The 24540-nt window shown below is 37.9% G+C and overlaps 1 protein-coding gene across 1 annotated transcript; it reads right to left on the minus strand.

The window, feature by feature from the left end:
* Positions 1 to 2812: 2812 nt before the first annotated feature.
* Positions 2813 to 17533, minus strand: LOC127130960 (vestitone reductase-like). Its single transcript, XM_051059911.1, has 3 exons — positions 17287 to 17533; positions 3022 to 3220; positions 2813 to 2933 (listed from the first exon to the last, which is right to left on the minus strand). The coding sequence occupies exons 1-3, from the start codon at positions 17531 to 17533 to the stop codon at positions 2813 to 2815; spliced, it is 567 nt and encodes a 188-aa protein (XP_050915868.1).
* Between the last annotated feature and the right edge of the window lie 7007 nt (positions 17534 to 24540).

Raw genomic sequence — 24540 nt, forward strand, 5'->3', positions numbered from 1 at the left:
TTGATATTCCTTACTGAAATCGGTTATTCTTAAAGTGAATGCTTTTATTATTTTAAGAAAAATAATTGTTCATTAATTTATTTCAAAATTATCATCATAAAAATTCAATTTTATTTAATAGAAGTGAATAAGAATAGAAATAATTGGATAAACGCTCAACTTTATTTAATAGAATGGTAGTCCGCAACTGGCAGGACCCCATGGATCTTTACAAAGTTTGAAAAATGGTAATTTACATGGAAAAGGGATAAATTGAATATAATGATCACTACTCTCCCTACCAACTTTGAAATCCATTATGCTCTTGTCTTTAGTTGAGAATGATTAACCAGAATCGAATGACTACTCAAAACTGCTTCAAAGATTAGGACCAGCCGGATGCATTTACTTCCATAATCCCTATTTTTTTTACCTAGATTGCCTAAGGTGGGGTACTTAATCTACCAGGATAAATTTTCTGTTTTATGTTTCTAACTTTTTCCTAGATCGCCCTTTCGGATTTTCAACCCATCGAGATGCTCATTTTTTCCTAAGCCGCCCTTTCGAGTTTTCAACTTAGTGAGTTATTATTTTCTTTTTTAGGCGAAGTATTTCTTGACTGCATCGGCGTTCACAGGACGCGTGAATTTTTCACCATCCATAGTTGTAAGAATCAATGCACCGCCTGAAAAGGCTCTCTTAACAACATATGGGCCTTCATAATTAGAAGTCCATTTTCCCCTAGCATCAAGTTTGAGATATAGAATCTTCTTGAGCATGAGGTCACCTTCTCTGAACACATGATGCTTGACCTTCTTATCAAATGCTTTCTTCATTCTCTGCTGATATAATTGACCATGACACATGGTAGTTAATCTCTTCTCTTCAATTAAATTCAACTGATCATATCTGGTCTGACACCATTCAACTTCTGTCAACTTGACTTCCATCAAGACACGCAATGATGGAATCTCAACCTCCACATGGAGCACAACTTCCATGACATAAACAAGAGAGAAATGGGTTGCCCCTATTGAAGTGCGAATGGATGTATGGTACCCATGCAAAGCAGAAGGAAGCATCTCATGCCAATCTTTGTAGGTTACAACCATCTTCTGAATGATCTTCTTAATATTCTTATTTGTAGCTTCAACAACCCCGTTCATCTTAGGTCTGTAGGGAGAAGAATAATGGTGTGCAATCTTGAAGTCTTTGCAGAGAGCTTCCACCATATTATTGTTCAAGTTCGATCCATTATCAGTAATGATTTTACTTGGCACACCATAACGGCATATAATCTGATTCTTGATAAATCGGACCACAACCTGCTTGGTCACATTTGCATATGATGCCGCTTCAACCCACTTTGTGAAGTAGCAATAGCCACCAGAATGAAACAATGTCCGTTTGGAACTTTGGGCTCAATCATGCCAATCATATCAATTCCCCACATGGGAAGGGCCATGGAGAGGAAATGACGTTCAACAGTGTCGGAGGAACATGAATTTTATTTGCATAAATTTGAAACTTGCGGCATTTCTTCACAAACTTGCAATAGTCAGATTCCATTTTCAGCCAATAGTAACCTGCTCACAGCATCTTCTTTGCCATAGCATGTCCATTGGAACAGGTCTGCTTCGTGTCTATCCACACATCTGAGCAAAATCATATTGAAGTTTCTCTTATAAAGCACGTCACCATTTAGGTAGAAGTTGCCAGCTAATCTTCTCAAAGTCTTCTTATTTTTCAAAGATGCCCCGGACAGATAAATCTGACTTTGGAGGAAACATTTGATATCATCATACAATGGTTTTCCATCTTTGACTTCTTCAACAACAAATACATGAGTTGTCCTATCAAGACGCATTACAGTCAAATTGGGAACTTCGTTCTAAAATTTCACCACAATCATGGAAGCCAACGTTACAAGAGCATCTTCCACCCGGTTTTCATCTCGAGGGATATGATGAAACTCAACATTTGTAAAGAAAGTTGATATCCTCCTCGCATAATCTCTATACGGTATCAAATCGGACTGATTCGTCTTTCATTCACCTTTGACCTGATTCACAACCAAAGTTGAATCTCCATAGACGTCAAGATATTTGATTCTGAGATCCATGGCTTCTTCAAGCCCCATAATGCAAGCTTCATACTCATCCATATTGTTTGTACACTTGAAAGTTAATCTAACTGTAAACGGAAAATGAGTGTCATGAAGAGTAATAATCAGTTCCCCAATGCCATTACCATACGAATTAACAGCTCCATCAAATACCATGCCCCAACGGAAACCAGATTCTAGCCCTTCTTCAAGCAATGGTCCATCAATTTGAAGTGTATTATTTCTTGTTGAGTTGAATTACTTTTGTTTTGTTCTCCCCTTCTCTTTTATTCGTTGTATTGGGTTTGACATCTTTAATACTCTTTCTAATATATTCTCTTTAATTGAAATATATTATATTAAACTCGGTAGTAGTAGTGTTTCCTTAATGAAAAAGATCATAATAAATGAGTTGGTTGATACCAATGAACTTTTCTTTTAATATATATATATATATATATATATATATATATATATATATATATATATATATATATATATATATATAGAATAATAATAATAATATTAAAACCCTTATTTCACATTCATTTTGCTTGCTTGAATTATAAAACCCTATTTCACATTCATATTGCTTGCTTGAATTATAAAGTTTACATATTTAGGTGTCCAAATAACAATTAACTCAATTATTAAATAGTGACATATCATTTATTTATTATTATCATTCATCTAGTTAATTTCATTGTTCAAAGATAACCATTTTCCTTGCTAACATTCAATTGTATCCTCAATCATTTTCTCAACACTATACTTGAACTCAAATCCAGCATCCATGAGTTTCTTTGATGTTAAGAGTGGAAACGTAGGATCGTTAGCTCCCATAAACACTCTATAACAAAAGAAAATAAGTTGTTAATAATATTAGTAACAATGAAAGAAAGATCACATAAACATAAATATCAATGATCATGAAGAACTTGGATTTTGGAATTTGAATTTCAGGATACTTTGAAGAAATAATGTCAATTATTTCTTCAACAGTTGTAGTGAATGCTGAGCAATTATATCTCCCTTTTGGATTAGAATGTTCAAGTAGGAATATATGTGCTTGTGCCACATCATCAACATGCACCATTTGAAGACGAGAGATTCTAAATGGATGCTTGTCAATATCACCTAAATTTAACATTCATTTCTTAATTTTCTTTAACTCAAATTTGAATATTGAATATATTGGCATCTATTAGTGTATTCCACACATTTGAAGAAATAGTCATATACATACAAAACATCTATTTTCACGAGGTTTTGAATAATCAATATGTATTTGTTGAAATATTAAAAATCATTTAATGTTCTTACTCCTATTTTTTTCACCAATACGTATTTACACGCTGAATAGTATTTTTTTAATAAAATAATATTAAATTTTTATTTTAATTAAAAAAATATTTATAAAAAAAATTTAACTTAATTTCGTAACAAAAATATAATATTTATCATTAATCAATTTTATTATTGCATTAACCACAAAAATATATGCAATTAAGCACATATTTTTTCTGATACTTTATTAATCAACATCACAACTTCATAAACCAATAAAATACATAATACTGAAATTAACTTTAATATTATTAAATTAATTTTAATATTATGAAATTAATTTTAAAAAATTAACTTTTATAAATATTTTTTTGGTTAAAATATTTTTTTAATATTATTTTACTAAAAATATATTGTTCAACGTTGAAATACGATGGATAGTATTTGATGTAAATATTGGTGAAAGAAATAGGAGTAAGAATAATATTACTTATCCTATTAATGTCTGTATGAACATTAAATGATTTTCAATATTTTAACAAATACGTATTGATTATTCAAAACCTTCAACAAATACATATTGATTATTCAAAACCTTGTTAAATGATTTTTTTTTTCAAAATAACCAATTTTTTCAAAAAAAAATCGAAAATAATCAATTTTTTAAAAAAATAATCAAAATAACCAACTTTGGTAAAGGATGTGCCAGATGAATTGGCGCACCCCCATACCAATAAGAGTAGGCGTCAGGAGCATTGGCGCACATGCATTGGCCCTCATGAGGAGGCGCCAATGCCTCTGGCGCCTGAGTGCATTTTCATGGTGGGCGGCGTCCACGTGGTTTGTCCAATATATGTATTATTTCTATAAATATCACGCCTTGTATACAATTATTTTCACTCAAATTCATCTCCTAATACCATAAGTTGTCTAGTTCAACCATCAATTTCAATTCTCTCTGTTTCAACAATGTCTGCATACATTCAGAAATGAAATGCTGATGTAATATTTTCTGCTGCTGCGGCTCCGATACAGGTTCGACTTTGGAACACAGATAGGTTTGAATGTCTTAATCGGACGTTGTACAGTTGGTTAGAGGAAGAAATTGGTGAGGGTGAACGAATTAGAAGAATACAATGGCTTGTGTCCACGTTCAACCAAAACGGAGAAGTGTGCGAATGGGTGGATATTAAGACCGACCAAGACGCTCGTATGATGATGCATTACATGTTCAAAATTGTTTTGATGGTTATAATCGCATAGTTCTTGTATTGTATTTGTTATAATTATTTGTGTTACTGTTTATGTAATGGGATTTTCGTTACATACATCTACTATGAAATAAATTTAGTTTTTCATATATTGCAACAAAGGTACTATGAAATAAATTTAGTTTTTCATATATAGCAACAGAGGTACATCTGAATTTATCTGCTTGTGCTCGTTCCAACACTATGACAGTTATTACGATTGTGACCTAGTTGACGGCATGAACTACATAGTCTAACCATTTTGTTCGCTGTATCCATTTCGGTTCGAATCTGGGTGCTGTTAGGGAGACCCTTTTTCTTCCTTCGCATAACTTCGTTGTGTCAGACGATGTAGCCTACACCAAAGAGGTTATTAGTAGGTTACAGATTCCTTTAAAGATAGAGGCCATTGATTCCACAAGATTTGTTGTCATGTGGCCCCAACGCTGACCGTTGTCGTATGCCCTAGTCCACTTCTCCAACAGAATACTATCGACCCACTGTACCGCATCTTCGTTCGACAATCTTATTTCCCCGCGGTAGTGTTTGAAGGAAGGTTCTGATAATGCATAACCTGCATTGACAACCTTCTTACGCAACGTCTTATCTTTGATTTACCGCATGAAATTCTGAGCAATATGTCTAATACAAAACACATGCGTCGAAGGAGGATTTTGCCAGCCATTGTCAATGTTATTATATGCACTGATGATTGAGGGGTGTCTATCAGAGATTAAACACAAGTTAGGCTGAGATGCAACGTGCAATCAAAGATTTCTTAGGAAAAAACTCCATCCCTCAGCAGTCTCCCCTTCAACTAGGGCAAAGGCAATTGGAAAAATATTGTTGTTCCCATCTTGTGCCACTGCCATCAGTAACGTTACTTTGTATTTTCCATACAACCATGTACCATCAATTTGTATAATTGGTTTACAGAAAGAAAAACCTATGATACACGGTTGATATGCCCAGAATAGACGGTGAAATATTCTATTTCCAACAACACACGTACCATCTGGTGTATATGCAGGCAACGTTTCCATCTTGACAATTGTCCTGGGAGCATAATGTTTTAGAGCCAACAGGTATTTTGGAAGTTGTTTGTAAGACTCCTCCCAATTGCCAAACACTTTTTCAACAACTTTTTTTCTAGCTATCCATGCCTTCCTATATGATGGAGTGTACTCGTACTCTGCCCTAATATGCGGGACTATTGTACTCACCTTTAACGATGGATTATCACCAATGACAGATAATATTTCATCGCATATTAGCTGAGAGCTTAGTTTACGATGATCCTGCATTGGGTTTGTCAGCATGCATGTGTGATCTGGACCCATTGATCCAATCTCCCAAGACTCGCTCCTCTTCCGGTACGAAGCTGACAACCTAAAAAGGAAGTGCTCATTCGGACAATAAAATTTAAACCTCGATGCGTCAGTTCTGTCAACTCTGAAATCAGCTGATACTTGCATGTGGAATTTCTTAATGGCTTTTACACATTCCTCTTTTGTGCGAAATGTGTCTCCTTGTTTCAGAGATCCTTGCATTTGCACGTAAGGATTGTACCATACATCGGCCGAAGGTTCATCTGAACCCAAATTTAACCTTGTCATGTGTTGGGGTGGGTAATATACATGACTTGTTGGTATTGGCTCCTCTTCCTCTTCAGCATTCACCATCAAATCAACCATGATCTCAGGTTCCTCTTCTTCGTCGTCTGGAACATTCACCTTAGCTTGTTCGTCATGAGTCTCACAAAACACTTGTGACTGATCAATGTACTGAGACTCCTGTTATTGATGTGGTAATATACACAACTCTATATCGTTGTAACCGGATTGTTCGTGACTGCCAAACATATGTTGAACATCATCATCATCTCGAATCTTCTTCTGATAAAATTTTACCTGGTTTTCTGCAAACCAAAAAGGATTTTTATAGATGATCTGACCCACATTATTGCAATGCAATTTCTTTTCTATTCTTTGTTTCAGATGTGAAAAATTTGATTGTCGATTTATTGTAAACCGAGTCACCTCTGTGTTTCGAAAACAAAAACCGAACAACTGATGATCAAATATTTCACCTTCGACATGGGCACTGATTATGTAATGTTGTGTGGAAGACATTATGTTGAAATATTAAATATGTAGATAATTTGAATGGAGTTGGAATTGAATGCATTGCTAAGTTGTTCATCTACACAACATAAATAGCTTGGTCAATGGTAAGTTGGTCGTTGCATTGATAACTTGGTCATTGTCTGTACAAACTTGACCATGCATGCAGTAGAAGGAATCCAGCACGCGGAGAAAACATTGAAAAGAATACACATACGTCAGGGAATCAAAGAATCTCTGAGCTTTGTGCTCTAAGATTCCAACCTAGGCGCCCAATCCCTAGGCGCCATAAAGTAACTGAGGCGCCAAAGGGTTGGGCGCCTCTTCACAAAACTACACTTAGGCGCCACTAGGAAGGGAACCCCTTCCAATTGCCCTACACTAAGGTGCCAAGAGGAAGGACGCATATTCCTTGCATGTGAGAAATCACATGTAGGCACCAAGAGAAATGGCTCCTTTTCCCTTGCATGTGCTTTCTTCACATGCGCCAAGAAGATTCCTCACATGCTAAATTTATCTTCCATTCTGAATTTTGTCATTCTCTTATCTCCTCTTGCCTTTCCATGCAACCAATCACACTCTTTTTAGGTTCCAAATCTACTCACTCATTCATCTATAAATAGTCTCTCATATCAATAATATCAAATCATCTTCATCAATACTCAAGTATTTTCTTCTACCACACTTCTTTCCTCTACCAAACTCAAGCTTTGCAAATTCAAATCATGTCTTTGTTGACTATGGGTGATGAACACAGAGGCACAATCGAGAATATCTCGACATTTGTATGTTATCTCTCTCTTTTAGTTTCTATTTTTGGATTGCTACTTATAGATATCTTTTTTGTGTTATACTTTTGTTATGTCTCTCTTTTGAGTTTCTATTTTTTGATTACTTCTAATACATATCTTTTTTGTGTTATACCTTTGTTGTCTCTCTCTTTTTAGTTTCTATTTTTGGATTACTTCTAATAGATATCTTCTTTGTGTTATACCTTTGTAATCTCTCTCTTTTTAGTATTTATTTTTGGAATACTTCTTATAGATGTGTGTTTGTTGAGTTTGTATTTCTTCTTCTAATTGTATTTTCTTACTTTTTTGTTATTAGGATCCAAAGCAGTTTAGATGCCGCGTACATGAATATGTATCCCACGATCCTTTAATAGAACCATATATTAGAGGATATGGATTTGGAAATCTACTAAATATTATTTCATACTCGATGGACTACAAGTTCATTCTGGCTTTGTTGGAGAGGTGGAGACCCGAGACCCACACATTTCACCTTCCGATTGGTGAGTGTACCGTCACACTTGAGGACGTGTACATGTTGTTGGTCTACGTATAGACGGAAAGGCAGTGAATGGGCGAGTTAACCAAGACAACAATATATGCAATGAATTATTGGGTGCCTCTTTGTTAGACGATGAAACTGAGGGAGACACATCCGGTCAAGCAAGGGGGCAAGGTATAAATTTAAAATACCTAAAACAATATTATGCCAGTATAGTATTGTCTGACGATTCAACCGAGTATGAGAAAATAATAAAAGCTCGGTTTGGAAATCAAATTATTTTCCATCTAACCATTTGGTTTTGTTTTACAGTTTGTTTGGAGGCCATATTTGGGTCTGAATCATGATGTGAACCATGACGATGTTGCAGTTTGGACATCGAAGACACCGATTATCCGATTCACTACAGTGGAAATGCACCAAAGTGATCAGGTCAAACTGCAGTTCGGAATGCTACAACAGATTCCAGAATCTCCCACGTGTTTGGGAATTGGCATCAAAAAAGGGTCGATGCACAGTGGGATTATTCTGATTGGAGAGACTTTGCAAAAGACATGTGTCGTCAATGGAGGAATCTACGATAACACATCTTGAACGAACAAGTCATCCAAGGTGCAAGACCCACTCAACAATATATGGCATGGTTTAGGTCAGTAACAACTCAGCAATTTGTATCTGAGCCGCGGTATTTGATGGATCCACGCCAACATGCTTTGTCATCGTATGCCCCACAACAATTCACTACCCAACACCAATGTGAACCCACCCAAACCCAACAACCAACCATACAACATCAACCGACCACATACACACAACAACCACACACCCAACATCGCAACCCGTTCATGCCAACCACCCAACAACCAACCATCCAACGTCGCAATCCATTCATACCACCCACCCAAACACAAAACCAAGAATCAAACCCTGCAACCACAACCGTCTATAGCCCAGATGATTCATATGGGTCACTTCATCGTAGCCCCCCACCAATGAACACCCAACCATTGTTTTACTATAGTACGCCCCAGGAACCATTGCTTCGTTTCCAAAATGACTCAATGGCCCAGTTTGGGCAACTATATCGTCCCTAATTCACCCAACCCCAACGCCCTAACTATGGTGACATGGGCACTGAACTCCATTACGGAAGCGTCGTTGACCAGAGCCCCTCCGAATATTGGGAGCAAATGATGACACATCTATCAAATAACACTGGAACTTCCGTCGGACCTTCCAACCAGCCATCGCTCGATCAAGTCAGCACCCAAAGACCACCAACACCTCAAGAAAATCGTGGGAGACCTCAGAGACAAACTAACGCACCGGGATGTGGAACGGGGGGACGTTATAATCGGGCGGGTCATTAGTTTATTGTCAGTCCAATCCAATGTAACCAATTATTACATATTCAATGAATTTATTTTTTTTCATTACTATTTCTTATTTATTAAATAATAAAAATTTAAAAATTTTAAAAAAATTAAAAAAATTTTAAAAACAAATTTTAAAAAAAATTTAAAAAATTTAAAAAAAATTTAAATTTTTTTTTAAAAAAATTAAAAAAAAAATAGGAAGGGGGTATACGCCAGATGAATTGGCGCATACACCCCCCACCAACCAAAACACACTAAGGTGCCACTAGCATTGATGCCTCCTCATGAGGCTCAATGCAGGCGCCACTAGCATTGGCGTCTCTTCATGAGGAGTTCAATGCATGCGTCAATGCTATTGGCACCTCCTCTTAGTAGTTTTGGGGTGCGCCAATTCATCTGGCGCATCCTTTACCAAACTTGATTTTTTTGGTTTTTTTTTAATAATTGGTTATTTTGGATTATTTTTTTGAAAAAATTAATTATTTTGAAAAAAAATTCTAAAATCGTTTTAATATAACTTAAAGGAGGTGGGTTTACTTTTTATAAAAATAAAATTAGCTAGTACTTTTGAAACTTGTAACTGTTTGTGATAAAATTATAGGCATGATATAAGAAAGTTGACGCAAAATGAATTTAATGAATTTAATGAAGCATGATTTATTTAAAATATTTGATATAAATACTAGTTACGAAATTGTCGCATTGATAATAATTTAAAAAAATTTAAGTGATTGAATGTAACTCCATATGTTAGTTGCTTATCAAAGGTCATCGTTACAATATATATTTGGGTTTAGGTACGTTATAGTTTAATTAGAATGGACAAATAATTAGTTTCAACTTCTAAGAGGATGGGTCCATAAAGACCTAATGATCCACCACAAATTTTAAGAATGCTTATTTATGTGGCACCTCCTAATAAAATAATATGTAGATTAGTAGTGATGCTTTTAATCATTGCTATATTATTATTTAATTATTTAATATTTTAATATTAAATAATATATTTTTAATTAATCTAAATAATTGATTATCATTTTATATTAATCATTTTCATCTTCAAATCATCATCATCTTCAAACATTCATCTTCTTAATCTTCAAAACTCATATCTGTTGGAAATCCCCCAAAATTTATGGAGAATTTCAATCAATTTTGATGAACAAGATTGTTATCACCCACACAATAGCAATGAAAATAAATAACAATGGAGAAAGAAAGAGTGTAAAGAACGATGAAGGAGAAGAGTAATATAATTCTGCAGGATTTCTCTCTGTCCACAAACTATGAAAAACTTCTTATTCACTTTGCAACTGCAAAATACTGTGAATACAATGTTATGAATGCTCTATTCACTTCATTACAAAAATAAGGGTTATTCCCTCTATTTATAGATTTAGGTTAACTTGGACCTCAAACCAAAACGCAAAACTATAAAAGCTCAAAATAGCTAACACTACTAAAATAGGCCTAAGTCAAAATCTTGTGTGAAGCAACATGTTTCGACACTTTGACACACTAACACAACTCAACACACTAGGTAGTTCGACACTTCCTTACTCTGTCGAGCAACTTGCTTCGACATAAGGAATTACAATTCAATACACCACCTAATTCATTGTGTCTAAGCTATCTACATTCATCATAGCTCTTAGTCTTCTGAACACTTCGACCTGCACTCCCTTCATCATGATGTCTGCAATCTGATTCTCAGTTCTGCAGTGTTCCACATTCATCTTCCCATCTGCTACCTGCTCTCGAAGATAATAGAACCTCATTTCGATGTGATTGCTTTGACCATGTGTTATTGGATTCTTCGCTAGATTGATAGCTGACATACTGTCGATCTTCATGGTAATTGCTCCATGACTCTTTGATGTTATCTCTTCGACCAGATTCACCATCCACGTTGCTTGACATGCACAAAGAGAAGCATCTATGTATTCTTCTTCGCACGACGATAATGCCACGATTGGCTCTTTTCTCGAACTCAAAGCAACTGGTGCACCACCTAGCATAAACACATAGCCCGTTGTGGATTTTCGATCCTCAGCATCACTACACCAACTTGAGTCGATGTAACCCACTAATTTGCATTCTTTTCCTTCATCAGCTGCAGGAAACAAAACGTCATAGTCGAGAGTTCCTTTCAGATACCTTAGTATCCTCTTCGCCGCTGCTAGATGTGATACCTTTGGCTTCTGCATGAAACTACTCATGATACCTACATTGTATGCTAAGTCAGGCCTTGTATGACAAAGGTACCGGAGTGACCCAATAAGTCTTCTATATTGGGTTAGGTCGACATTATCTTCATCTGAATCTTTCGTAGTTGTAATCTGGGCTCATCTAGAGTCGAAGTTGGGTTCCAATCTTGCATCTCAAATCTCTTGAGTATTTCGCTTGCATACCTTCTTTGATGCATCATCAAACGTCTACCACTCTTGTAGAATTCGATGCCAAGGAAATATGAAATGTCACCCAGATCTGACATTTCGAACTCCTTGTTGAGATCACCTTTGAAGTCTTCGATCTCCTTCTTGCAGCTACCTGTTATCAACAGGTCATCGACATAGAGACATATGGTTGTGCAACATAAACTTCTTCTTCTAAGGGGCCATTAAGGAATTCACATTTCACATCCATCTGACACATCTGCTAGTTGTTCATGTTTGTTATACCAATAACCAACCTGATTGTTTCGATCCTAGCAAGAGGTGCAAAAACCTCATCGAAGTTGATTCCTTCTTTCTAAAGAAATCCTTTCGCCACAAGTCTCGCCTTGTGTCGAGTCACTTCTCCTCTGGGATTTAACTTCACCTTGTATAACCATTTCACATCGATTTCCTTCTTGTCTTGGGTAAATTCAACAAGTGACCAAGTGTTGTTGACTTCGATTGACTTCAACTCTTCGTCCAATGCTTTCATCCACTTTAAATCTTTCGATGCCTCGGCTGTATTTACAGGTTCTATATCTGCCTAGAAAGCATAATGTACCAGCTCACCTTCTTCATTGACCACATAATTTGATGTAATCACACATTCTTGCAATCTTGCATGCATGTGTCTTGTTCTCTGAGGTCTGCTTGGGCCTGCTTTACCTCTGACTTCTTCCTGTCGAACTTCTCTTTCGACTTCACTAGCTGGTTCATCATAAAAGATTCTCATTGAATCTTTCTTGACATTCTCAGTTCAATCACACTCCTTAAGCTCATCTATGATCACGTCCCTGATGATCACCACTTGCTTATTCATTGGATCGAACAACTTGTATCCTTCAGTCGAATGATATCCTATCAGGATCATCTGACTCGACTTATCATCAAGTTTTCTTCTTAACTGATCTGGAACATGTCTATGTGTTATAGATCCAAACACCCTCAGATGACTCAAGATAGGCTTGACACCAGACCAATATTCTTCTAGCGTGATTCCTTCTAGCTTCTTCATCGAATATCTGTTCAGGATATATGTCGCAGTCGACACAGCTTCTCCCCATAATTCTTTGGGTAATTGCTTGCCTTTCAACATACTTCTAACCATATTCACGATGGTTCTATTCTTCCTTTCTGCGACTCCATTCTGCTGTGGAGTGTAGGCTGGCACCACCTCATGCACAATCCTTTCTTTCATACATAATGCATCGAAGTCTTTCGACACATATTCTCGACCACCGTCAGTTCTCAAAATCTTGATCTTTCGACCGCTTTGTCTTTCAACCATAGATTTAAACTTGGCAAATACCTCGATCACTTCACTTTTCTTCTGCATCAGGTAAGACCACAGTTTTCCAGTGAAATCATCTATGAATGTAACAAATTATTTGTTACCTCCAATCGAATCCACTTGGAGAGGACCACATACATCCGACTATATGACTTCAAGAATTTCCTTTGACCTGCTTCCTGCATCCTTACTTAAGTTGTTCTTATGTTGCTTCGCCTGCACTCATTCTTCACGCACTTTGTTTGGAATATCGATTTCTGGTAATCCTTAAACCATATTTATTCTCTTCAAATCTCTGATGTCTTTGAAATTGAGATGGCCAAGTCTGTAATGCCATATCCATTCATCTCTACTGGCTACTATTGCAAGCACTTATGCTCCATCACATTTAGCTCAATCTTGAAGGTTCTATTCTGAGACGTTGGAGCCTTCAAGATCAACCTTCCATTTGAGTTGAGAACTCTCATCATCTTGTCTTCAATCGACACCTTGTAGTTCTTTTCTACTAACTGCCCTATGCTGAGCAAATTACTCTTCATGTATGGTATGTATAACACATTTGAAATTACTGACCTCTTGCCATCTTTCCTCATAATCAGAACATCACCAACACCTTCATCTGCTAGAGTGTTGTCATTTGCAAATTTCACCATGTTCTTCATTGAGGGTTTTATGTTGACAAACCAATCTTTTCTTCCAGAAATGTGTGTTGAGCATCCTGAATCAAAGTACCACTGGTCCTTGAATCTCCATTCATCTCTTGTTGTAACCATCAACAGCGTCTCTTCTTCTTCATGTTTCGCCAACTTTGCATAAGTTTCTTAATTCTTATGCTTTTCTGGACAATCACTAGAATAATGGCCATACCTTTGACAACTTAACACTAAATATGACTCTTGTCTGGCTTTTGACCACCACCTCTTTGGTTGCCTTGGTTCCAGGGTTTTCTCTGATTCGAACAGTTTCCTTCTTACTGATTTCGACCAGTCGAGTTATTGTAACCTCATCTACCTTTGTTGCCACTCCAACATCCTTTGCCTTTTATTTCTTTTGTTTATTGAGCCTGCAAAGTGATCGCTATGATTCGCAAGTACACGAATAACATCAAAGTAATATAAAAGAATATCGATCCCACAGAGACCAATCGTCAATCTATCGAATACTATAATTACGGTGTTTATCTAAGGCGGTATAAAAGAGATATTTGGTTTGTAAAATAACGGTAAATAATAAATGCAGGTAAAGATAGGTTGAATGTAATTCACGTCAGTTAAGTGATATTTCGATTGTCTAAATAGAACTACTTATGAGGTAATATTTTCTACTCTTGAAAAAAATCCATTTAACGGGAACTGTCGCTTTCGCGTATTCAAAACCGAGTTTACCCTTAAATTAAGGCCTTTTATTGTCACATATAAAAGGTGCGCAGAACGCTAAAGTAGTAAACCTATTTTTAAGAAATGAGACTCGTAAACTTAGTTGAAAAGTGATTTTGATTTGGAAAGTTTACCTAAGGACTTTACTGATTTTAAACCTATCAACGCGTCCGAAAACAGTTTCAAAAATAGCTTTTCCTTAAAGTGATAAAGATTCCTAGTTACTACGCCAGGGTGCTTTCGCACTCCTCGAATAATTAAAACTAACCAAGTTTGTTTTAGAAAACCCAAGTTAAAAATCAAAACAACCTTTAAAGTATTTCTACAGATTTCAATATGTGAAACATTACTTTAACCGCGATCCTTACATTCTAACCTTTAAAAGATTTAGCCAGACATGGTAACGCAAACAAACATAATGGTGTTAATCATGATGAAAAGTTTGTTTTAGAATGTGAGGCGTAAAAAGCGAGTAAAGTGCATAAAATAAATAAAGTAAAGCGAGTGCGTAAAATAAATAAAGTAAAGCGAGTGCGAAAAATAAATAAAGTAAGGCGAGTGCGGAAAATAAATAAAGTAAAGCGATGCGGAAAATAAATAAAGTAAAAGCGATGCAGGAAATAAATAAAATAAAAGCGATGCGGGAAATAAATAAAATAAAAGCGACGCGGGAAATAAATAAAGTAAAAGCGATGCGGGAAATAAATAAAATAAAAGCAATGCGGGAAATAAATAAATAAAGCGATAAATAAGAACCTGCTCCAAACGGAATCTTCGATTCTGATACAAAAATAAACCTCTGACTCCTGAAGCTAAAGACGACAACAACTCGAAGTGACCCAACTCAATCTCACAATGGTGTGATAACCCCCCGATGTGACGGATTATCGCTATTACAAATGATAACTATATGCTTAGTGTTGTAAAACTAAGTTGGATGATAGAAAACGAAATGAAATAAGCTATTTATAGAGATTCTCAGCAGTTTGTAAAGACCATGGTGCCCTCCAAATTCCCCTTAGTGGACTTTAGTGGGAACGAGATTTCCAAAGATGGCGCCCGCCATCCCTTCATGGCGCCCGCCATGTGTGTAAATGGGGTGAATCATGGGAACATGGCGGTTACCTCCTGGTTGAGGGCTGGTGACTCATGGCTTCCCCTATAGCGGCAGCCATGTGCAACGCCATGTGTGTAATTTCGTCGAAAAACCCTAATTTTAGGTCTTTTTGCTTCGTTTCTTCCAAAAGTGTCTGAAAGTGCTAAATATCTGAAAACAAGAGAAAAGAGGGCATAATACAAATAAAATGAAGATAAAGTCCTAATAAACATGTGAAATTCGAGTCAAAAATACGGTGTAATTCGGTGCGATCAAACTCTCCCACACTTGAACCTTTGCTTGTCCTCAAGCAAAACTCTTTATAGTTTATGCAAGAAAATCAGTATCAACTAGAGTTCATTCGAGGCAAAAAGACTTACGAGTTCATTAAAGGAATGTATCGATAGGTACTAACGAATTGAACTAAGGGTATCGTAGTGACACTTCCTGTAATTGCGGTCGTAGGCTTCGTTCCTATACAAATCAATCCACATTACCCCACCATACCTAATCCTTCTTTTTGTTTTCCTAAGGTCCTTTTCATTCAAGTGAAATCACATTAAGCCCGTTATCTATACATACTCATAGTAAAGTGACTGATTAGTGATTATGATCTTATGCATGGGGCTCTGGTACATGAGGTGGTGTAACCCTTTTATTTAACCCAATTTGCGGTCGTTGGGGATTGGATCGTAATCCACCCTGCCAAGTTCAGCACCAAATACCTCTGAACCGACAAGCAAGTAGTCATTTTATTTTATTTTTCTAAGCATGGGGCTCCGGTACATAAGTTGGTGTAACCCCTTTATTCGACCCAACTTGCAGTTGTGGGGGATTGGATCGTGATCCACCCTACCAAGTTCAGCACTAGATACCTCTGAACCAACAAACAAATAGGCTTATTATTCTTAATTTTTTATTTTTCTCCTGCATGTTCCGCATATGTTTTTATTTTTGCTGGGTTAAATGACGTGTGAGAGTCACCTAGCCCGGATTTTCATGCGGTTTGGGAACAAGGCAAGGATTTTTGTTATCATTCACTTATTTTCATCGGTCCCCTACGTAGAGCATGCTTAAGCCGGAGCTGACTGCTAGGATAAACTACTTAAGGTCCTATTTGGAACAAAAACTGGGGCTATAACATATGGGGTATCGGGATCGACTCTTATACTCATTAAGCCTAAGGTGTTAAGACAATGCCGATTTTTGAAAAAGTTTTCCCAAGTCTTTTACATCCTATTATAAACCTGTCCTGTAGCCTGAATGTTCAAGATGTACTGTTTTCTTATGGCTAAAATTTTTTGGTAAGGTTAAAGAAATGGGGGAAATAAGGATACACTTACACAGATGACTCGTCAGACACATGTTATTTTATTGAAAGGGAAAAAAAACAAGCAACTAAAATAAACAAAACATACTAAAAGTAAAGGAAAGCGATAAAAAGCAATAAAAGTACAGGAAAGCAATAAAAATAAAGGAAAGATGAAAAGCAATAAAATCTCCCCCACACTTAAACCGAACATTGTCCTCAATGTTTCGATGTGAGATAGGGTAGGAGTAACCTGGAAGAGAGAGAGAGAGAGAGAGAGAGAGAGAGATCTAGGGGTGTGCATCGGTACCGTCACCGTCACTGCCCTGGTCAGGATGCCTGGGTCGACGACGTCTGGATCGAGTACTAAGTCCTTCCTGTAGCTGCCGAGAGCGACCTAGAAGAGCTCCTTGGTTGGAGTCGATGAGAGCGAAGTGACGCTCATTAGACTGTCGTGTGCGTTGCTGCTCATTAGTGATTGTAAGCAAAGACTCAGTGACAGTTCGATGTGCTCGCTCACTACGCTGCTGGGAAGCTACCATAAAACTTATATTGTCTGTCAGTTGTTGGTTTATGGTGTTTAGGAGGGTGTCACGCCTTTCCTCACGAGCCATGTGCTCGCGCCACATCTCCTCGGTGATGTAGAAACCGGGAGTGGTACCTGTAAAAGGGTTAGAGGAAGAAGGTGCAGTGTGTGCAGGTGATGCAGCAGGAATATCATGAGCTAGCGACTGGTCGCGCCGGTCATACTCATCATCGGTTCCTTGCCCTTCGTCCATAGGAACGTTAGGTGGCAAAGGACCGGTAAATGGGGGAGCATCAAGATCGTATGTCCAATTCCTCGCATGTCGCACATCCGTATGCTGAGAGCAAGGTAGGACAACGCTGGGTACAACTGTACCATGTATCATAAGATAGAAACCACCTTCTCGCCGTACCTTGCATAATTTCATATCTTTCAAAAACTTCAAGTTAATGGTACGGTGAGGGAGTGGTTCCAAGGTAGCTAACTCAGCGTGTAGATTCAACGCTCTAGCGATGGAGGTAATTAAACCACCGAAAGAGATGGTTCCTCCTTTCTTAAGGATGGCAGACATATGGGCCAACATGAAAGGAACGAGATTGATCCTGCGATTAGTAAGGCACCCCTGTAAAAATAGCAATTCTCGAGCATTTACTTTGTCAGAATTTTCCCAGCTAAATATAGTACATGCCAAAGGGTATCTAAAAATACGTATGGTCGGGTTATGGATGTTAGAAGCCAAAATTCCCTCAAAGGAAGTGACATTCACATTAGATAATCAGTTCCAAAATGTAAATGCCTCGACTTCCCATTCAGCATCTAAGGGCGTCTCACAAATAGCACCATCACGATAAGGCATTCCGAGAAATCCCGCTAAAGCATCGGTAGTGTACTCGTATTCTACATTAAACATCCTAAAATAAACGGTACCTACCGTGCTAGCAGTGCCGGGATGGACAGTGTAAATCAGGGAACTTAAAAATTCCCTAGTGAGCCTATCATAGGTGGATGCTTTGCTAGCAAAAAGATCGTGTAATCCTAAATTGTCTAGCATGTGGAATACACTATGATATGTGCCTAGAGTGTACAAACAGTCTTCGTCGACATACCTGGTAGAGAGGATCTACCGAGTTTGAAATCTTTGCAAAATCTTGTTTTGTCGTTCACCGGGCTTTCCTTGACAAAGAGTGATGTCGTTAAACTCCATTCCGGCCATTAATGGAGGTTGTTGAGAAAAATTTGTAAATATAGAAAATAAAGGAAAAAATGGAATTGAATGGATTTTTGGTGGAGGGTTGGAGAAGTGAAGATGGAAAATTGTTGGTTTGTAGTGAGAGTGAGAAGATTGGAAATTCTTATGAATTTGGTAGAGTTTGGAGAAGAAGAGAATAGGTTTTGAAAGGTTGAAGAAGGTATAAATAGTGGACAAGGTAAATCTGGCCGTTACGTCATGGTGCCCGCCATGGAGCTCATGGAGCCCGCCATGTCTTCGGAAATGGTTTGGACCGACTGTGTTGTTTGCTTCTTAGGCCTTAATCATTCTCGTCTTCATTTTCGTAATGGGGGGTGTATCCACGATGTAGCACCTCAAAGTTGCACCTCCCATTTTGTACATACATTTTCATGTTTAAGTCATTAGCATTGCATTGTCCACTGCATAGCATTGCATTGTCCATTGCCTAGTGCAAGTCATCAGTCAGGACTGGTCAGGAGATCCAGTTGTGCAAGCAAGCAAGTGCATGTCCTATTGAAGCAAAGCCCTAGGGTTGGTTCAACAAGTTCATATGACCTAGGGATCATTTTGAAGTGGTTTGGCCAAAGGTTGGATGTTCAGAGATCATCAGTCATTGATCAATTCATCTGAAACCCTAGAAAGTCAACCAAAGTCAACTGTGCATTCAACCATGGATTTGAAGGTGGGAGATGGTTAGAGAGGCCTCATTCATGTCCATAAAAGTCTCATTTGACATTTCAAACATCAACAATGAAGAATTTGAGGTCAGATGAAAAGTTTCCAAAAATAGTAAGTGACCTGTAATTTGAAATTGCCAAAAATGGAATGGTTCTTTTTGCAACATTTCTCTCTTGACATGCATTATCCAAAACATGCATCACATACCATGCATTTTGATCACAAAAATATGTGCATTTTCATTTGAATTTTGGAGGGAAATTCCAAATTCAAAAATTATGCATTGTCCACACATTTTTCCACTTGCATTTGGCTCCAAATATCATTTTCAAGTGAATTGGAAACAGAAAACGTGCACTGTAGCATTGGCATGCATGCATAAGGGGTGCATTTGCAAATTGGCCATTACACTTTGGTTTTCACTAATTTCATTTGCATTGCTTAATCCTGATTAGCAAACATGTTTAATACACCATATAAAAGGCAAATCATAACAGAAATTGGATTAAGAGTTCATAATTTCCAAATCTGAAACTTTTCTCCACTTTGCTCTCAAACTTTTTCTTCAATTTTCTTCATACGCATTGCTATTTCCTCGATTGAATCATCATCCACAAGGATAATTGAGCTGGATTGAAGCAAGATCTAGAGGTTTTCATGCAGAATGGAGGACTGTTGAAGCATATACTCATCAATGGCAGTTGAAGATTTGAGCAATATCAAGCACGATTGAGCACTAATCCTTCATCCATTCAATCATATGAGAGCTTAGGATCATCTGTTTCTGCAGTGCCAAGCCTGAATCCGTTGATTTCACTTCTGCACTTCCATTAAGGTCAGAATTCGATTCTCATAATCCATGAAATTGATGTATGCATGTTGTAGATCTTTCATTGGTGGTTGTGCTGAGCTTTGTTTCATTAAATTCCATAGAGAAATGAGATAGTTATGTTAGATCTAAGTTTGATACATGAAAATTCTTTTGCTCGAATCTTTGAACCTAGGTCGAATTAGGTTAAACCAAGCCTTGATCTGTGATGTATGTTGAAAGATGAGTGCAATGGTGTATTCATTTTTAATTTCTGGACAGTTTTGTTCTTGAGCTCAAGAACACGTATGAACATTGTATGAAGGCTAGGGTTTCTGTTTCCAGGCCGTGTTTGATCTTCATGAGCGCCATTCTGCATGCATTTTTGTGTTAATTGCCATGTATTGGACCACGTGTGTCCTGTGTGTCATAACGATTGGACGAGAGCGCTTCCCCGTGCCACATAAGCTTTAATGAAACGGCGTGTTTCATTAGGAAACGCGCTCAGTTCAAATTGCAACACACTTCGATTCCGGGAGAAGGCCTTTCCAATTTTGCCTTTGCATTTTCATTCCATTTCCCATGCCCTTCATGCTATGCCATGTTCATGTTTTTTTATTTTTCATTCACTTAGAAAATTCATAACTCATTGATGGATGATCCAATTGGCCTGGGATTTTTTGCACCTTGTTCCTCATCATGTCTAGTATTTTATGAGATTTTTTCCAGAAATTGTGCACGGTTGGAATTTATGTTTGCTTAGGGATTGTTCACATGTGTGCTTTCTTGACCTTGCTTGCCATTTGCTTCATGAAATGATGAGATTTTATCCAATGCTCTTGAAACTTTGCATGCTCAAACTAGACACCCTAATTGACATTTTGGTATAGATTTTGCATTTTTCTCATTTCTGGTTGTTGAGTTATGATCTAGTTAAGGTAGGTGTGACAATGTGTGTCACACCTTTTCTTGCTCATTTTGTTGATTTTCTTTGCCATGCCAAGTAAATGCCAATTGATGTGATGTTTTGCATGTTGTTTCTTCTGGATGTTAGGATTGATCATGAAATTTTATAGAATTTTTGGATTGATTTCTGATTTGTTTGGTATTTTCCTTTCTGGTTGACCATTTGTGGACTTTTGGATAGTCATGAACTTCAATGATTTGTGAAATGCTTGATGTTTATCATATGAACTTGAAATTTTGCACATTGATTCTAGACACTTTGAAGTTTGTTTTGGCTTTGGTTTGATATATTTATCATGTTTGGATTCTGTTTTAGGCTTGTGTTAAGTTGATGTATCAAATTGTGTCTCTATTGAGCTTGTTTGTGCTTGCCTTGCCTTATGAAATTTGTTTGCCCTGCTTACACTTGTCCAAATGCCTTGAATTTTGGTGTGTAGATCATGTTGTGTATGCTGTTTAGCCATGATTTTTCTTGAGATTTATTGAGCCATTTTTGAATTGATGTGGATTTGTTCATTCTGTTGCTTCTATGAGCTTTCAACTTGCATGCTTTGCCTTATTTGACTTGTGAAATGATTTTGGTGCATGATATGGACATGAGACCACTTGGATATTGTTCTTAATTGATTGAGCTTGATTCTTGTCAATTTTCATGTTCTGTTTTGAATTATTTCTCCCTCTTTGACCCTAGGCCTTGTCCTAGTGGTTGGTGCTTATGTTTGAGCTTTGTTTTCAGGATAAGAAGCATATGGCCTTGAGGAGATTGATTCACATTGGTTTGTTTGGTTGATGTTGACTAACATTGATTTGTTTTGTAGGATGCTTTAGCTCATTTGAGTTGAGCTTGTGCTTTGCATCTTGATGCATTGCTTGCTTGTCTGTTTGACCTTGTCTGTTGACCATTGGTTATTAACTGTCTGTTGACTTTCTTTTTGAGTTGTATACTGACTGAGTCTGAAGCCCTCCTTAAGAGGCAATGCTTGTGTTTGTTTACTTTTGTGCCAAGCAGGAAAAGACCTCTAAGAGGCAATTGGCAGATAAAAGAGATGTGCAATCCATCTCCTGCTATTCAGTTGAGTCATCCCTTTGCTTACACCCCTTGTGTTGATGCATTGTGGATATTAACCCAAGATCCTTGTTGTGTCAGTCATATGTGGAGAAGAGTTCCAACTTTCTGAACTCCCACACTTTCATTTGTCTGAAGCTCTCCCAGGCCAGGGATAAGAGCTGTGAGGTCTTACCCTCACTTCCCATTTCATCTGCTTCACCCTAACTCTCAATGTTAGGGTTAAGAGCTAACATCACCCGATTCCAGTTGGCTTGTGTTTCACAGCCTAACCTTGTGTGAGCCCACTTTGTTTGTATATAGTGTGTGCTATTTGTGTGAATGTTTGCTTTGCCTGTGCTGTATAGGATAGCTTGCTCCCTGTGCAAGTTAGATAGCAACCTTAACATAGGGATGATATGCATGACAACTTCTAGGCTCGAGTCGTAGTCTCCCTAGTAGTTTGTGTCTCCCTTTGTATCTGGTTAGGCTAGTCTTTTGTCCCTGCGTAGGGGAACTACGTCGCCCTGATCCTCATACCAGATGAGGTACGTAGGCAGGAGATGAGCTGATCTCTCCGGGTGCCCTTTTGCTTTTGTCTCTTGTGTGTGTTAGGAGATGGATATAAGACCAGCGATTGGCATTCTGTATCCTATTATGGTGTGCTTGGAGTCTGATGCAAGTCCAGTGTGTGGCATTTGGTTTCCAGTGTGTGTGTGTTTGGTTCGGAGTCTGATGTAAGTCCAGCGATTGGCATTTGGTTTCCAGGTTTGCCTGTTTTGTGTGGAGTTTGATGTAAGTCCAGCGATTGGCAGTCGGTTTCCTGTGTGGTTTTATTTGGCGTGCGTTAGCCGAGCTACGAGTGCTCTGATTCTTCTTTAGTCCGAGAAGATACGTATGCATAGGATGCGACATCTTAGCGAGCACGTTTTCCCCTGTCCGAACTACGTCGACTCTGATGTCTATGCCTGATAGACTACGTAGGCCCAGGATGCGATATCCTGCCGAGTTAGTTTCTTTAGTTTTCTGTGTCTCTTTCAGCCAGTGTTTTATGTTTATGAGCAGTGTTTTAGAAACCTTGATCCTTCCTTTTGTGCGTGGATCCCGTCGAGTACGACGGATGCGTAGGGGTGCTAATACCTTCCCTTCGCATAACCGACTCCCGATCCCACTCTCTTTGGTCGCGAGACCATGTCTTTTCCAGGTTTACTTCGAGCGTTTCCTTTCCCTCTTTTGGGATAAATAACGCACGGTGACGGCTCTGTTGTTCTGTTTTCCCGCCGGTTTTTCGCGTAATGCGACACACGAATGCTGTTTTTTGTTTGTTTTTGATTTTAAGCTTGATAAAATAAAATGAAACGGAAATAAAAATCAAACAAAATAAAGCGAAACAAAATTAAATAAAACAAAACAAAATAATACAAAATAAGATAGTAAAGTAAAACAAAATAAAACAAAATAAAATAATGGACATAAAAAATATAATAATTATAATAATGCATATATATATGTGTGAGAAGAGTCAATAATAATTCACGAGTCCAAAAATCTTAGGAAATAACGCAAGCATAATGTCATAGGAAATGATAGAAATAGGCATGAATAATAAATACGGGAAAAGAAATAGGGAAATTCAAACAGTATTTCTCGGTCCATAATGGCATCAACGCTCTGGATATAGTGGAGTTTCTTCGACCTCGTAGCCTCGAATCTCTGCGATCTCATCATGTAGCATATCGGTCTCGGTGTCGTGAGAGGTAAGTGCTACCTCGACTTGCAGGGCAACATCAGCAAGCTCCTGGCGAAGCTCGGCTATCTCCATGCGAAGCTTCACCAATTCGAACTGCATGCTCGGAGTCTGGAGATTAGGATTGTTGGTACGAACTTTAATTCTGATCGGTGCAATCTTCGGCGCATCTACAGTCTCTCCCTGCCCTTCTATGCCGTAGACCCAGTTGGTCTGATCAATGACACAAGTCACCTGAGGGTCAGGTAAAGTGAAGTAGTGAATGGTCTCACCCTCAATTAATAGTCTGTATTGATCCGGATGGAAAGAGGATCTCCTCATCAGACCACAATCCAGGAAAAAATCAACATCCATTAAGGCATAGCTGCAATAAGGTGTCAGGTGAGACAGTCTCCTATCGAGTCCCAAGGCTGAGGCTATGTGGGTCACAGTGCTTCCGACATGAATGAGGCTCGCAACAGAGCGAGCAGTAAGGTGTAAGCTCTCGATCAAGAAAGCTCCACAGTCTACCGGGCGTGACTGAGTAGTGCAGTACATGAAGAAGATCTCTTCAGCACTCACATGCGTATCAGGGTCACTCTTCCCCAGGAAAGTGTGGGAAATGATCATCTGGAAGTATA

Source organism: Lathyrus oleraceus, chromosome 3, assembly GCF_024323335.1.
Source record: "Lathyrus oleraceus cultivar Zhongwan6 chromosome 3, CAAS_Psat_ZW6_1.0, whole genome shotgun sequence".
Lineage (NCBI taxonomy): Eukaryota > Viridiplantae > Streptophyta > Magnoliopsida > Fabales > Fabaceae > Lathyrus > Lathyrus oleraceus.

What these genes read in the sequence shown, in the direction of transcription:
- LOC127130960 (XM_051059911.1), bottom strand. Translation starts at nt 17,533, where the DNA reads ATGGCTCGTGAGGAAAGGCGTGACACCCTCCTAAACACCATAAACCAA. An exon ending in GCAGCTACAGGAAGGACTTA is followed by an intron (nt 3,221 to 17,286) that starts GTACTCGATCCA and finishes TGTTAAATTTAG; the next exon opens with GTGATATTGACAAGCATCCA. An exon ending in ATTCAAATTCCAAAATCCAA is followed by an intron (nt 2,934 to 3,021) that starts GTTCTTCATGAT and finishes CTTTTGTTATAG; the next exon opens with AGTGTTTATGGGAGCTAACG.